General features: G+C 44.2%; 1 protein-coding gene across 3 annotated transcripts in view; it reads left to right on the top strand.

Annotated features, from left to right (window-relative positions):
• The window catches only part of FSTL4 (follistatin like 4), a 379618-nt gene that overhangs the window by 355438 nt on the left and 7479 nt on the right, over positions 1-16701 (top strand). For all 3 annotated transcript variants that reach the window (XM_032476734.1, XM_032476733.1, XM_032476732.1), the window contains 3 exons: positions 4804-4953; positions 9072-9179; positions 16055-16164. In XM_032476734.1, coding sequence (XP_032332625.1) covers positions 4804-4953; positions 9072-9179; positions 16055-16164 — 368 coding nt within the window. The remainder of the gene's footprint in view (positions 1-4803; positions 4954-9071; positions 9180-16054; positions 16165-16701) is intronic.

Genomic DNA, 16701 nt, shown 5'->3' with positions numbered 1-16701 from the left:
ACAGTGTAGGAGGGTTCCCTATTCTCAACACCCTCTACAGCATCTATTGTTTGTGGACTTTTCACTGATGGCCATTTTGGCTGGTGTGAGGTGATACTTCACTGTAGTTTTGATCTGCAGTTTTCTGACAATTACTGATGTTGAGCATCTTTACATGTGCTTGTTGGACATCTGGATGTCTCCTCTGGAGAGATGTTTGTTTAGGTCTTCTGCACATTTTTTAATGGGCTGCTTGTTTTTCTGATATTAAGGTGTATAAGGTGTTAGGATATTTTGGAAATTAGTCCCTTGTTGGTCACATCACTTGCAAATATCTTCTCCCATTCTGTAGGTTCTCTTTTTCTTTTAGTGATGGTATCGTTAGCTGTGCAAAAGCGTTTAATGACATCTCGTTGGTTTATTTTAGCTTTTATTTCCATTACTCCATGAGCTGGTTCAAGAAATATATTGGTGCGATTTATGTCCAAGAGTGTTCTGCCTTTGTTTTCCTCTAGGACTTTCATAATATCTGGTCTTACATTTAAGTACTTTATACTACAAGATACAGTAATCAAAACAGTATGGTGGAGGCATTTATGTAGATAAATGGAATAGGATAGAAAGTCCAGAAATAAACCCATTCACTTATGGTTAACATAAACAATGGTTGCAAGTATATAAAATGAAGAAAAGACACTTTCTTCAATAACGGTGTGAAAAAAACTGGACAGCTACTGCTAGAAGATTCTCTAATACCATATACAAAAATAAACTCAAATGGAGTAAAGACTTAAGACGTAAAGGTAAGATCAAGAAATACGTTGTTTTTTTCCTTCCTGGGTGGATGGATGGGGAGGGAGGGAGGGAGAGAAAGAAAAGAAGGCGGGTGGATAGGGATTTAGGTTCATAGATAGATGAACCCAAAGGCGTGTGGCTGGACGAATTGATAGGTACATAAAGAAACAAAAAGATAGAAGTGTGGGGAGGTAAGTTTCTAGATGTATGGATCTAAAGCGTGTGTGCCTGGACAAATGGATAGGTAGGTAAAGAAACAAATAGGAGGATGCATGCCTGCGCAGGCAGGCTAAAAGGATAGATACATAGAGACAGAGACAGAGGGAGAAAGAAAGGTGGGTGGCTGGATAGGGTAGTAGATTCCTAAATGGATAAATAAAAAGGTGTGTTCCTGGATGAACTGATAGGTAGGTAAAGAAACAGAGTAATAGGAGGGTGGGTGGATAGGTAGGCTGATACATAGATAGGAAGAAAGATGGATCCAAAGTGCGTGTGCCTGGACGAATGGATAGGTAGGTAAAGAGATAGACAAATAGCAGTATGTGTGGCTGCGCAGCCAGGATAAAAGACAGATACACAGAGAGAGACAGAAGGGGAAAGCGAGTGATAAATAGGCGACAGAAAGAAAGGCAGGTTAAAAAAAAGAATAGGAGGGTGGGTGATAAGTAAGTAGGTAGATAGGAAGGAAGGAATGAGTATAGTGAGGTAGATTTCCATATGTATGGATCCAAAGTGCATGTGCCTGGACGAACGGATAGGTATGTAAAGAGATAGATAAATAGGAGGGTGCGTGGTGCGCAGGCAGGCTAAAAGATAGATACATAGGGGGAAAGCAAGAGGTAGATGGAAGAGAGGGAGGAGGAAGGAAGGAAGGAAAGGTGGCTGTGTGGGTGGATAGGGTAGTAGGTTCCTAGATCGATGTATCAAAAGGTGTGTCCCTGGATGAACTGATAGGTAGGTAAAGAAACAGAATAATGGGTGGGTGGGTGGATAGGTAGGCTAATAATAGGTAGGCTGATAGATTGAAGGAAGGAAGGAAGAGTGAGGTAGGTTTCTAGAGGTATGGATCCAAAGAGTGTGCCTGGATGAATGGATAGGTAGGTAAAAAGACAGAGAGGGAGGGAGATAGCCTGGTAGCTAGCTAGCTAGCTAGCTAGATTGGAAAGGAACGAGAGAAAGGAAGGATGGATAGGGAGATACGTTCCCAGATAGATGGATCAAAAAGTGGGTGGCTGGGTGGATAGATAGGATATAAGTTAGATAGATTATAGGTATATACGTAGGTAGGTAGATCAATTGATCAGGAAGGAGAGAGGAAGGGAGGAAGGCAGGAAAATTGGTGGGTGGATAGGGAGTTGGATTGTTAGATCAATTTATCACAGGGTGTGTGACTGGACCAATCAATAGTTAGGTAAAAAGGTAGGTAGATAGATGGGTTGGTGGATGGGGAGGGAGGAAGGGAGAAAGAAACAGAGGGAGGAAGGGAGAGAGAGAGAGAAAGGAAAGAAAAAGAAAAGGAAAGGAAGGAAGAGAGAGAGAGAGAGACAAAAAAGAAAGAGAGAGAGAAAGAGAAAAAAAGAAAAAGAGAGAAAGAAAGAAAGAAAGAAAGAAGTTGAGTCTATGGATAGGTAGGTTCATGGGTTGGCAGATGGACGGATGGAAGGCTTGATAGGAAGGAAGCAAGAAATGAACGGAGCTTAACAATATATCTTAAGCACCAATTCTGTGTCAGGCACTTTACTAGGTGTTAAGTATCTAGCAGTGAGCCCAACAAAGAGCTTCTGCTCTCAAGGAGCTTACAATCTAGTGAAAGAAAGAACGCTAAACCCACGTAGACAAAGGCAGAAGGTCAAGTGCTAGATGAGAAGTGCATCAAGGTGAGGGTGGAGGGGGCAGCACTGAACTAGGTGAGGCTAGAGAGGGTGTCTCAAGAAGGTGACACTTAAGTCAACACCTGAAGGACATGAGGAAATAAACCAGGTTGACATCTGGGGAACAACCAATGCACAGGTGCATGAGGGTGGCATGCCACCTGCACGGGGAGGGTGGAAAAGGGAGAGAAAAGCCCGAGATGGGTCAGAGGAGTCCCGGAGCCAGAGCGCTTGTGGCTTTGTTGGCTTCAGGTAAGACTTGGACCTTGTTCTCAGTGAGAAAGGTTGTTACTGGGGTGGAGGGAGTTGAGCCAACTTGTATTTCACAGTGATCCCTGTGGTTTCTGTGGAATCAAGGAGCACAGTCTGGATGCTCAAGCAATTACTCAAAGGACAGATTTGGCTTGAGCCCAGTGGCCTGAGGTAGAAGTGGTAAGAGTGTTCAATTCTGAATATATGTTTTTTTTAATTGAAGTAGCATCAGTTACAATGTGTCAGTTTCTGGTGTACAGCACACTGTCCCAGTCATGCATATACATACATAGATTCATTTTCATTAAATGTTATTACAAGATACATTTTCATTAAATGTTATTACAAGATATTGAACATAGTTCCCTGTGCTGTACAGAAGAAACTTTTTAAATCTATTTTTATATATAGTGGCTAGCGTTTATAAATCTCAAACTCTCAAATTTATCCCTTCCCACCCACTTTCCCCAGTAACCATATGATTGTTTACTATGTCTGCGAGTCTGTTTTTGTTTTGTAGATAAGGTCATAGTGTCCTTTTTTTTGTTTGCTTTAAATTCCGCATATGAGTGCTATCATATAGTATTTTTCTTTCTCTTTCTGGCTTACCTAAATTGCTGCAAATGGCGTTATTTTACTCTTTCTTATGGCTAAGTAGTACTCTAGTGTATAAATACACCACAACTTCTTTATCCAGTCATCTGTTGATGGACATTTAGGTTGCTTCCATGTCTTGGCTGTTGTCTATAGTGTTGCTATGAACGTTGGGGTGCAGGTGTCTTTTAGAATTAGAATTCCCTCCGGATATATGCCCAGAAGCGGGATTGCTGGATCATATGGTAAGTCTATTTTTAGTTTTTTTTTGAGGAATCTCCATACTGTTTTCCATAATGGCTGTACCAAACTACATTCTACACTGAATATATTGTTGAAGGTAAAGCCGAAGGCCTTTTGATGCATTGGATGAAGGCCGAGGGCGTGCACGGCAAAAGTGGAGTAAAGATGACCTCAAAGGTTTTGGTCTAAGGAAGTAAAAAGGGAGCTGCCTTTTTTTTTTTTTTTTTTTAATGGAATGAGCAGTCATGGTAAGTAACATTGAGAGTTGACTTTATACTTACAAGTTTGAGATGTAAATTAAACAACCAAGTAGAGCTAAGTCATGGGCTATGTGAGTCTGGAATTCAGAGAAGAAGGCTGGCTGAGCTACAGATATAAATTTGGGAGTTGTAAGCACATAGACTGTATTTAAAGTCATAGGTTTGGATTAACAAAGATTAACAAAGGCAGTGGAGTTGAGAGAAGTCATCCAGGAGTGAACCCTGAGCCTTCTAGCTCTACATATCAGCAAAGGGATAGGACTGAGCGACAGAGAAGGATCAGCCACTGGAGAGGAAGGAGGGAAAAGAATGACGGATAGTCAACACAGTGTCAGAGATTGCCTCAGGTTCATTTAAATGGTGGTGGAGGTTTAATTTAGTAACTGAGAAGTCTACGTGGAACTTGGTGAGAACACGGCCAGCTCTGTGATGAGGACTAAAGCCAGAAGATTAAGGAGCATGTGGGACGTGTGGCAGCAGACAGAGTGTGTAGGTCTTTCAGGAGTCTGGCCATTAACAGAAGTGTTTTACATGATGGATGGGGATGAGGAGAGGGAGGAGGTAGCACACCAGAGTGGAAGAACATGGATCTGGCAGCTGCTGATGGAGAGTGACAGCCTTAGAAGGAGCAGGAGGAAGTGAAAGATGAGCAGAACCGGAAAGGAAAAGCTGGAGATGCAGGAACGCATGTGTGCTGTGCTCTGTGGATGCAAAAGAGCCTGAGAGGGGGAGCATCAGGGGAGAGGGAACCCAGAAATGGTGGGGAGAACAGGATTAAGAAGACCCATGGCAGCCTGTCTCCTCTACAGGAAGAAATCTGTCCTCAAAGGGAAGGAGGCGCCACCCAGCCCTGCCAGTGGGCTTCAGCCGTGAACGTCAGGCACCGCTACATCTACGTGGCCCAGCCAGCGCTGAGCAGAGTCCTCGTGGTAGACGTGCAAGCCCAGAAAGTCCTCCAGGTACATCTCTCTGAGGGAGGGACGGGACTGTGGTGCTGGGGCACAGCCTGACACACACAGCCCTCTGCCTTCTGCGTACTCCCCAGCTCTAGGAGAGGTGGTCAGACTTAGGGGGAAGGCGAAGAAGATTCATGTGCATTTCTCATCAAATGTCACCTGTCTAGGTGCTTGGAAAACAACCATCAATATGCAAGCCGAACAACTTCAATCAGAAGTTCAGGGGGCTGTAGATAGTCAGAGCTATTTACAGGTTACATAGGACAGAGGAACTGCAGGACTTTGTTACGTGGCTCCTCCCTCCAGAGGTGAACAGAATCTGAGATCTGAATGCCAAGTGGGATTCCTGCTCTGGCAGCAGAGGGAAGGGCAGTGGGGCTGGAGTAGAGTGATGAAGGGAAGAGTGGGATGTGCAAAGTCAGGGTTAAAGGAAGTCCACTGAGATAGCAAGCCACTATGAGTGTTTTAATCAAGAGGGTGACATAATCTGACATTTTGAGAGTCGATCTGCTGCTCAGTTAAGAGCATAATGGAAGATAGTGTAGAGATGTGGCCACTAAAATAATCCAGGTAAGAGATGATGACACCAGTGGAGGTGGTGAAAAGTGATCAGTCTTGATACATTTAAATGTGAGGTCCAAAGGATTTTCTGCTGGGTTGAATAATGGCCACCCAAGATGTCCACATCCTAATCCCAAGAACCTATGATGTCACCGTGTATGACAAAGGGGACTTTGCAGGTGTGATTAAATTTAAATTAAGGATTTTGAAATGGAAGAGTTAACCCTGGATTTTCTGGGTGAGCTTTAATTGCAAGGCGCAATTATCCTCAAGAGGGGGAGGCAAGAAGAAATGTGACGACAAGAGAAGGAGGCAATATAAGGACTAAAGTAAGTTTGTTACAATGCTGGCTTCCAAGATTGGAGGAAGGGACTGTGAGCCAAGGAGTGCAGCTCTAGAGGCTGGAAGTCAATGAAATGCATTCTCCCCTAGAACCCCTAGAGGGAGCACCACCTTGCAGACATACTGATTTGGCTTGGTGAAATTAATTTTGGACTTCGAGCCTCCAGAACCATAAGAGAATAAATTTGTGTTGTCTTAAGCCACCAAGTTGGTGGCAGTGTTACTGGAGCAATATGAAACTAATACACTATAATAGAGACTTTGAGCAAGGCAGGGGGTACAGGCCATGAAACAGAGGGGAGAATTAGGAATTCAGTTAAGTTTAAGCTGCTCTAGAATATAGTTAAGTAGAGGTGTCAAGGAAGCAATTGGATAAAAGGGTCTGTTGTCAAAGGAGAGGTCTAGGCTGGAGACATCAGCTTGGGTATCGTGGCCATATGAACTGTGTTAAACCCAGAGAACTGGGGAAAATCGCTGAGGATAGCATAGAGGTCAAGGTTGGAGCCCTGAAGTACTCCTGATAAAGATCAGGGACGAGAGAGGAAGCCAACAAAGGGGACCAGGAAGGAGTAGCCGGAAAGGTAGAAAGAAAGTAAGGAAAGGGTGGTATTCCAGAAGCCCAAAATAGAGCGTTTTAAGGGAGAGTTCATGGCCAGTGGCATCATATGTTGCTGACGGCATTTGTATGTTATGAAGATTGAGAACTAACCTTTGGATTTGGTGCCACGTGGATCCCCTTGGCAGGAACAGGTAGGATGATAATGGCAGAACGTGAGCCTGCAGGAGTGGATTCAAGTTCGAGTCGTAAGTGAAGGAGCGGAGATGGTGAATACAGCCAGCCATTTTGAAGGGTTTTGCTGTAAATGTGAGTAAAAGTAGACAAATGAGGCATTAGCTGGAAGAGAATGCAAAAAACTTTTAAAGAAGGTGACATTACAGCATTTGCATGCTAATGGGGAAAACTACTCCCACAACTCTTCCCTTTCTTCTGCGTCACCGCAGCAGGCAGGTGTCCGTGGAATCCAGGGCATGCAGGTGGAAATGCTAGCCTTGGACAGAAAGCACATTCTTTTGTCATAACAGAAGGAAATGGAAAGTATTCAGGCACAGGTGCAAATATGTGATACAGTTGGTGGTAGGTGGATGACCTTCTCTTCTGGTTATCTCTGTTTTCTCAGTGAAATAAGGAGAATTATCACTAAGGCTGGAGGTCTGAGGAAAGAGGTAGGACTTGGGGGTCATAGTGAAGGCCCACTTAAGGATCGTGTGTGCAAATTTAAAGTCAGACCAGTGAGCAGGGTTTTGAGAATTATATTAATGTTTATCAATTTGTTAATGTTTATTTTTACTGAAGTATAGCTGCTGTATACCTGAAACACTGTAAATCAAAGTGATTCAGTTACACATATGTATTCTCGTTTAGCTTTTCAGTCTCCTTCTCTACACTAGCTCAGAATGAGAATATGAAATATGATTGGAGAAAGTCAAGCAGAAAGGAGAGATAATGACTGAACTCCAGACTTAAGGGAAGTTTGGGAAGAGGGCAGACAAATGGGGTAGCTGGAGGAGAATGTGTAATCAAGGTTTTTAAGAGAGAGAGACAACAAAATATTAGTGACAGTGTCAAGGTGGTTATCAGTACTGGTGGGCTAAGAAGCTCTGGGTAGACGAAGACAGTGCCAGACTCTGCAGGCTTTGGTAAATGAAGAGAAGCTGGCAGATGATAGGAGCAAGGAGGAGTAGCTGGAGGCAGGAACAAAGGACCTGGGGTATGTGAAGCATAGGAAAACAGATACACCATCTGCTTGGGGCTTCAGGGCACAGGAAGTTTTAAGTAGAGCAGGAAAGTAAAAGGAGACTTCAAAGGTGGTGATCTGGAGAAGAAATATATTTCAGCAGAGGTGGGCAAAATCAAGAGTTCTTTTTTGTGTGTATGTTGAGGTCATCAACAGAGGAATGAATTCTAAAGTCATCAGAGTATAGTGGATTATTTGAAACTATAGCTATACATTCGATGAGCTCACCTAGGGAAAGGATGTAGACAGAAGGAGGTCAAAGATGAAGACGTGGCACAAGCCAACATTTAGAAGTAGCTAGATGTCAGGATGAGGAAGAGAAGCCAGAGAGGTGGGAGGCTGAGTGAAGAAAACACTTCTAGAAGGGAATAGTTAACCATGTGGAATCTTGCTGAAATGTCAAGTAGAGAAGGATCACAAAGTGATCTGTGAATTTGCCATGAAGCTCGAAAACAGTTCAGTGAAGCAATGAAGAAAAAGTGGATTCAGAGACTCCACAGACATTTCTTTAGAGAATTTTTAACCAATAGGGCAGAGATGATAGCTCCCCACCCCCAACCCAGACAGGCTAGACTATGGTGGATTAAGCTGAAATTTCAGAACTTGTATTGACAAAGTGTAAGTTATGGTGGCTGCAGTGGGGAGGAAGAAAAGATCATTGAAACCAAGAAGGAACTGAGAAAGCAGGGATTTGAATGAAGTCACCAAACTTGGGGACAGAGAAAGTGTCAGAGAAGGCAGTGTCTTGATGAAGAAAGGGAGTGCTTAAGAGACTGGCCAATGCCAGAAAGGGCAGGGGTCATAGTCAGAGGATGTGTATCATGAAACAGAGGTTTAGAACTTATAATACTACATTATGAGAAGGAGAAAACATTTCCATTTGACCAGGCCACTGGGGAAGCTCTGTCCCCGGGAGACAGCAGAATGTGAGTTACAGCAGTAGGAAAAGACTACCTTGTGCTGCAGTCAGAGTCCCAGGGGCTCCGGGTGAAGGATGTACAAGACAGCGTCTGCGCCAAGTTATGAGACAGGTGTCAATGGGTATCTCAAAGTCAGATGGCCCTGTGGGAGGAGCTGGGGAACGCTGAGAGGTCAAGAGGCCCCAAAGGCTTCCAGGAGAGGTGATGGGAGGGTCCTGAAACTGATTCTTGAGTGGAAAATGGAAAGCCTCTGTGTTGAGGCTTTTGCCAAGATGATCTGGTTCCCCTTTAAGTAAAATGTACAAGAAGTTTTTAAAAGGGAGAACATTATTGACAACCAACTTTATGCCTCTGAAGACAAACCCACAAGGGGTTTGCCCTGGGTTCCCAAACAGGCTCATTGCCAAAGCTGCTAAGCTGGCTTTCCACTCACCCAGGAGTGGCCCAGAAATGAATCAGCTTCTGCAACATCAGTGACCAACTTGTTGCTATTTTTTTCAAGTCCATAGGTGTGGACCCCCTGCCGGCAAAGCTGTCCTACGACAAGTCACACGACCAAGTGTGGGTCCTGAGCTGGGGAGATGTGCACAAGTCCCAACCGAGCCTCCAGGTATGTTAAGCACATGGAAGCCACCTGCAGGAAAGGACTCTCTCCCTGTCTGACAGATGTCTCCTGCTTCCCTAGGTGGCTAATCACATTTATCTAATATATGTCCATGGAGGCTGAGGAGATAGTAGAAAACACCTCAGGACAATACCCTTTGGAGCAGTTAATCAGCCAGGTCTGCTGTCCAAGACAAAAATACTGATGATGGATAGGATTCTGATGTCATGACAACCAGAATGTGGCTCTTGGCCCCCACCCACCTACACCACCTGTCTCTCCTGAGCCAGGAGCTCCTAGGGCCAAGCAGGAATGAGCCTCTGGACTCCAAGCAGTGAGAAAGGAGCCAGGGCTTTCCTCACCTTGGGCCGTGTGGCCTGCGGGACAGTGTCACAGCAAGCGCTGGCTAGTAAGGAAGGAGGAAGCAGACGGTATGTTCACACGTTTCTGAGAGCTCCCGGTATGCTCAGGTACAGGGAAGGTTAATAACTGGCCCTGGTCCAACCCTCAGCATACATTCAGCCACTGCACTGTGCTGCCTCCTGGGAAGAGCTTGGGCCCAGGAGGCCTCGGGGATTCCCTCCTCTACCAGTCGGGGAAGGTCAACACCAACCCGGCATTGAGTGTGCCTGGCTCAGCCTTTCTCATCAGGGGTACATAAGATGAGGAAGCCCTACAAAAAGTGCTTTGAATGCTTGTTTCCTTAACTCTCCCAAAGATGGTGCATAGAACTAATCTAGAGGCACAGGAGAGGTGTTAATTCATTGCATATGATGGATACCTCGAGATCGTAGGCTTTTATTCTCTCCCAGAACCTCAGATGAGAAGGGCTGTAAATGGAGCCAAGTTCACCCTGTTCCCAAGACTGGTAAGAGGCCAGGGACACACAGTCCCCAGAAGCTTCCTCCCAGGGACTGGCCATCTGCCTTGCCTACCTGTGCTGGGCCAGGGGAAGGACACTTCTTCACCGCCTGTAAACTGAGACTGTTGCTGCTCTATGGACACCATCAACCTGTCCTGGGCCCCAGTGAGCTGATGACAGCTAAAAGCAACTCACTGAGAGGACCCAGGAGCCAGAATAAAGGTCTCTCAGAACAGAATATAAGCCTGGAATTTAGTCTGGTAACTCTAAGAAAGCATGTAAGAAAATTCAAGGGGAGGGACTACTAAAAAATGTTTTCCAGAACTAAAAATTAACAAAAATGATTTCCTAATTTAAGACTGCAGCAGATGAGTTGAAAAGACATGGTTCCTACTGAGACTCAAAATAGTAGCCTGAAAGATACAGAGCAAGAAAATCTCTCAAGTCACAAAACAAATATATATGAAAAGACTGAGATGTGAAGTCTCAAAGGAGTTTCAAAGTCCAAAGAAATTTAGAAAGAGAAATGGTAACAGCTGGAATGGAGTCAAACATTAAATAAATTGGGAATAAAACTTCCAAGTTGAAAAAATTTATCACATAGATTGAAAGGGATCTACAAGCTCCCAGCTAAAACGATGAGGAACACCACCACGTTTATGCTCTTTCCAGGAATAGGTGTGAAAATACTAGAAATTTCAAGGCAGAAAGAACAAATTACCTGTAAAAGAAAGAACCGCCAGGTTGGCATTGGACTTCCCACCTGCAACAGCAGCTCCGAGACCACAGGATCACATATCCATGTTACTAAGATAAAAGGGCTGATCGCCAAGGTATCATTTACCTTTCAGGACAGAAGAAAGGCCTGAGGATGTGCAAGAATTCAGAGAGTGTATCATGGAAGATACCAGAAAAACATCAGATGAACCAGATAACACTAAGAGGAGACAGCCCTAAGTAATAAACCCAGAGAGGAAGGTCCAAAATTAAAATATGATCGATGAGGAGAGACTATCTGGAAGTGTGTAAGTGCTAAATAAAGACATTTGAATTAGAAGAGATGCACTGAAAGTCTGATACCAGCCTATAACTAAAAGTGATAAATTATTTCAGTAAGAGTAGGGAGTGGAGGAAAGAGTAGTGAAAACACTCAAAAATGTCATCTTATGGGGGTAAGAGATGCTATAGAGAATACTGTATGAAATTAATAGTTGAGAAAGTTAAATATCTACTTATTCCCAATGTGACAAACTGATTTCTCCTGTTAAAAGCAGAGATCACATTGGCTTTGGAAGGGAGGGAGGGAAAGAAAACTAGCTATTACCTGTTTACAAGAAACACATGAAGCAAAGGGAGAATAAAAAGCTGAACTGAAAGGAGTGGGAATAGTGATGATAGGGGAACAAAAAAGATATGCATGAGTGTAATATTAATATCAGACAAGGTGAAATGTAAGGTTAAATGCACTAAACAGCCTAAGGAGAGATACTATGTGAAGATGAACAGCCAAGACATAGCAAACAACATAACTAAATATATAAAACAACAGTGATTAAAAATACAAGGAGAACTTGATTTAAACTGCACCTAAGTTGTACATACCGAAAAGACAAAATAATGGCATGGGAAAATTAATATGAGTAAGGAACCTGGTTTAATATACAGGAACCCTTTCCTCTGCCAAAAAAATTTTTCCACAGGTTCATGTATCAGTAATTACAAAGAAAATTTTAACAAATTTTGTAACAGTTGATGTGATAGGCTACATTATCTGATAATTAAAATAATTAAAATGTGGCCTAATAAGGAAACACTCCTAGATAGTTGCTGATCAAAGAGGAAATTAAAAGGGAAATTACAAACTGTCTCAAAAGCAACGAATACGAGACTCCTCTCAGCAAAACCTGTGGACACAGAGAACGCTGTGCACAAGGAATACTTGTGTCTTAAAAGCCTGCTGGGGGGGAATGCAGTTTGGTGCAGCCACTATGGAAAACAGTATGGAAATTCCTCAAAAGACTAGGAATAGACTTACCATATGACCCAGGAATCCCGCTCCTGGGCATATATCCAGAAGGAACCCTACTTCAAAAAGACACCTGCACCTCAATGTTCATAGCAGCACTATTTACAATAGCCATGACACGGAAACAGCCTAAATGTCCATCAACAGATGACTGGATAAAGATGATGTGGTATATTTATACAATGGAATAATGGAATACTATTCAGCCATAAAAAAATGACAACATAATGCCATTTGCAGCAACATAGAATGACATTCTCCAGGGACATCCAAGTGAAATAAGCCAGAAAGAGAAAGAATATTACCATATGAGATCGCTCATATGTGGACTCTAAAAAAAAAAAAAGAACAACATAAATACAAAAAAGAAAGAGACTCATGGACATAGAATACAAACTTGTGGTTGCCAAGGGGGAGAGGATTGGGAAGGGACAGACTGGGAGTTCAAAATTTGTAGATACTGACAGGCATATGTAGAATAGATAAACAAGATTATACTGTATAGCACAGGGAAATATATACAAGATCTGTGGTAGCTCACAGCAAAAAAAAAAAAAAAAATGTGACAATGAATTTATGTATGTTCATGTATAACCGGAAAATTGTGCTCTACGCTGGGATTTGACACAACATTGTAAAATGACTATAACTCAATAAAAAAAAAAAACAACCTGCAGAGGAAGTATGTGTATTAATAAATTAGAAAAAGAACAAAGTAACTGGCAGGAAGGAATTATTTAGAAGACTGAAATTAGTAGAAACAAAACAAAGAACAAACAATAACTAGTAAACCCTTTGGAAACCTGGTAAAGAAATGGACAATTGCTTGAAAAGTGCAGAAAAAAATAAACTGACCTAAGAAAAGGAAAACTTGAAAGAGAACAATTACCTGAGAAGAGGTTTTTTAAAGATAAGCTCTACCACAGAAAAATGTACAGCTGAGTTTTATCAAACAATCAAAATATAATTTCAGTATGATTTGAACTATCCCAGACCAGAGCGGGGAAAATGTGCAGCTCCTTAGTATTAAAAATAGAGTCCAACAGTGCATCTAAATGCTCAAGCAAGGAAAAAATTCCTGGGAGGCAGTGATGGTTCCCTCTCAGGAAATCAGTCAACATTTTTTATAACACAAGCAAATTAAAACAGAAGAAAACTATAATATTTTCAATAAATGCTAGAAAGGCATTTAACTAAATGCAGCAGGCATTCTTAATAAAACAAACCTAAAAATAGGAATAAAAGGAAATTCATAAACATAATGAAGACTGTTTCCTGGAAACCTAGATCAAATTTTACCTAAACGACAAAACAGTAAAAGCATTTTAATTAATAACAGGAATTAGACCATGCGGCTCACCATCACCGTAATTGGAAAGTCTAAGAAAATGACTATGACAAGAAAATGAAATTGACTGAATAAACCTACCTTCATCTCTGTAGGCTAGGTAGGGTTCAGGAAACCACTGCTTGCAAAAGCTGCTCCGAGGATTGTCAGCAGGCACAACTTTGTGGTAAGCCATTTGGAAATGTGAACCAGAAGCCTCAAAACACTACCTCCAGTCCAGCAACCTGACATCACAAGCTGTGATCAGGGATGGAGACAAAGATTTAGCTCCAACAATGTGTTACTGAATTGTTCATATTTACAAAACATTCAAAATAATATCCTACTGTTTCTAAATATCCAACACTAAAGAACTGGTTAAACAAACTTTGCTCTGACTACAATGAAAGCAGGCCTATAAATGAGGCTCATTCCACCAAGGCCCTACCCCAGGAGCCAGTGTTCGAACCTTTGGCATCTTCTTGAATCCTGCCCATCACACTCATGCCACCTCACTCCCAGGCCCAGCTTTTAGCTGCCTCTCAGCCTGTCCCACTTGGTACTTTGTGCCCTGCCCTTCCGCAGCTGTCACCTCTCAGCTGTCTTCGTCCATCCCCCTGAAGCTGACGCTCAGACTTCCTTACCTCATGCTGATTACCACCTAACCCAATAAAATCTCCTGCTATCCAGCCACCCATGTGCACCTCCTGAACCAACCAAAGAGCCAGCAACTTTGAGAGGCTCAACAATGATCTCTTGCATACAAACGTGCCCAGCCATGTGCTAGGACACAGGCCAAGAAGGAACTCGTGACCCACTGGAGAAGCAAGGCTGATGAGCCCACATCAGTTCAATGGCCCATGACTACTGGGTTTTGATGAAGTAACCTCTGAATATAGGGTGTCAGAGTGGTGAAGCATGAATGACACTGACCGCTGACAGCCTGTAATTTTCCATCTCTGTTATAAGCTAAAATGACAGGCCTGATACCAAGCAATCATTGCATGGCTTCTTGGAATTCTCTGGCATTTTCGCCCAGACTCTCTAAGATCCAGTTTCCTGATACTGATATGTTCTCAATGCCCACTTCTGAGTTTTGTGCCACGGACCTGCCGTGGAGGTGTCATTTGGCTGTTTATTTTTTAATCACAGGAAAATAACCTAACTGTAGAGCTGCCCCAAGACTGAATATCACAGCCCTCATCATTCTACTCCAGCATTCTGCCTGCTGACCCCCTGAGGGACGCATGATCCGAAAAACTTTTATGACAAGACAGACAGCACCCGGCCTGCTTCCTAGGGCAGGTTTGAGGTTGGAATAAGAGCCAGAAGGCAGTCCCACCCTTAAAAGGTAAAAAGCATCCAAAGCTCTAAGCCATGAGAGTCACAAAGACCCACCAGACAATGTCCTTAGCCTCAGGCTGCAAAAATCTGGATCCTTCCTTCTGTATACACGGCCACAAAATGAAGATCAGGAAAAGCATCTCACCTCCCTGGTCTGGGTCTAGTGTCTGCCTCCTGTCCTGCTCAGAGGGTCTGGGCCTGCCCTTGGGGTGCTCCAGCCAACATTGCCCACAAGCTGGCCAAGCCCCTTATCTGGCTGCAGGTCTGCCACCTTTCTGGGTGAGCACCTGAGCTTGGAGGCTCATGAGCACATGCAGAAGGCAAGAGGTGTCTCTGGCCTGCCCGTGCCCAAAGCCTCACTGCTGATGGCCGGAAGCCCAGCCTGACTACAGGGGGCTTTCTGGCAGGACCTCCAAACCATGCTATCATCCTGTCTTACCCCAGACATCACTTGGCTCAGTTCTGGGCTGCCAGTGGCCCCTTTCCTAATACAGACACAGCAGGGACACACACCAAAGAATGGCTCAAGTTGCCTCCTGCCAAGATCATAGGGGAGAAAAAGTGTTACCTCCAGGAGAATAGAGGCAGCCATGCTCTGTCACCACAAATTTGTACAAAACACAGGACCTAATTCTTCACTTCTCACAGCAAGTCCCCTTTGTGAAACTGGAACCCTCCCCAGCATTCTAATCACAGGCATCTAAATGTCTGGCATCTCTGAAAGGATGCTGCCTTCTCTAATAAACGATGGAGTCAGTTGTCAGAGATGCCTCTGCGAGCAGGGTATGACAGAGACGCTCAACAGCCCGGCACCAGGCATCAGGAGAAATACAGAACCAGTACACAATTCCACCATCTAACATTCTCGTTATTTCAAAGCTCGCTCTCTCTCTTCCCAGGGTGGTCTAGGTGTTGAGAAGATGGGATTACCTGTTGTAGGGGAACTTGTCTCTGAGCAGACATGTTTCCATTCTGGGGATCTTCAGAAGCCCTGACATGGTCCCTGCAAGTCTTCACTGCTGTCACATCACGGCAGCTGACAATGTGCAGTCAGAGGCAGGCCTGGCAGAGCAGGAGGGAACAGTGCAGGTTATGACCCCTGCCCCAACCTTCCTCTCCCAGGAAGGATGGGCCCCTGCCTACGACATTCCCAAGCAGCTCCCGCTCTGCTGCCCTCACCCCTTCCCTGAGACTGGCCTGCCCAGCATCTCTCTCACAAGCAGCCTGTCTGCCGGGGTCTCCACCAGCGTGGACAGATGTCTACAGGTTTGCAACCCCCTGCTTGCATGGGCTCTCACAAGGACTTCCCTTCTATGTGGTAGGTGATCACGGAAGCCAGCACCAGCCAGGGCCAGCACCTCATCCGCACACCCTTTGCAGGAGTGGATGACTTCTTCATTCCCCCAACAAATCTCATCATCAACCACATCAGGTAAGACTGCCCTGCAATGACCTAAGCTGCTCCTTGCCCCGGCTCAGCCCTGCATGGGGGAGCTTCACCCAGGAGGGCCCTGCTCCTTTTCAGTGTCTCCCTCACTCCTTCTGGACTGCCTTTGGACCCCATCAGAAAGGGACAGAGAAATCGATCCATCCCTAGTCCTTAACTGTTAAATTTAAGGAAGGTACCCAGCTCCTAATGCCCTCAGGGGCCCAGTGAGGTCAGGAAGTCTCATCCTTGGGTGAAGACAGTAGAGGAAAGAAGGAAACAGCTGTGGTTAGCTGAGTTCCCTCTCCTTGCCTGATGTAAAAAACTAGCAGAGGTGGTCTCAAACCTGTTTTATAGATGAGGAAACTGAAGCTCACAGAAGTTGACACTGGCCAAAGTCACACAGCCAGAAACTGGCAGAGTCAGACTAAATGCAAAGTCAGCTCTCCTTTCAGTGCCCCATTCTGCCTTATTCTCTGCTAAGCACAACCTGTGGTTCCTCTAGGAGTCCCCAGAGTGGCAACACAGGGGGCCCACAGGGAA

The sequence above is a fragment of the Camelus ferus genome, chromosome 3 (genome assembly GCF_009834535.1).
Source record: "Camelus ferus isolate YT-003-E chromosome 3, BCGSAC_Cfer_1.0, whole genome shotgun sequence".
Taxonomy (NCBI): domain Eukaryota; kingdom Metazoa; phylum Chordata; class Mammalia; order Artiodactyla; family Camelidae; genus Camelus; species Camelus ferus.
Note: the sequence above shows the minus strand (reverse complement) of the source record. Positions and strands in the feature narration are given on the sequence as shown.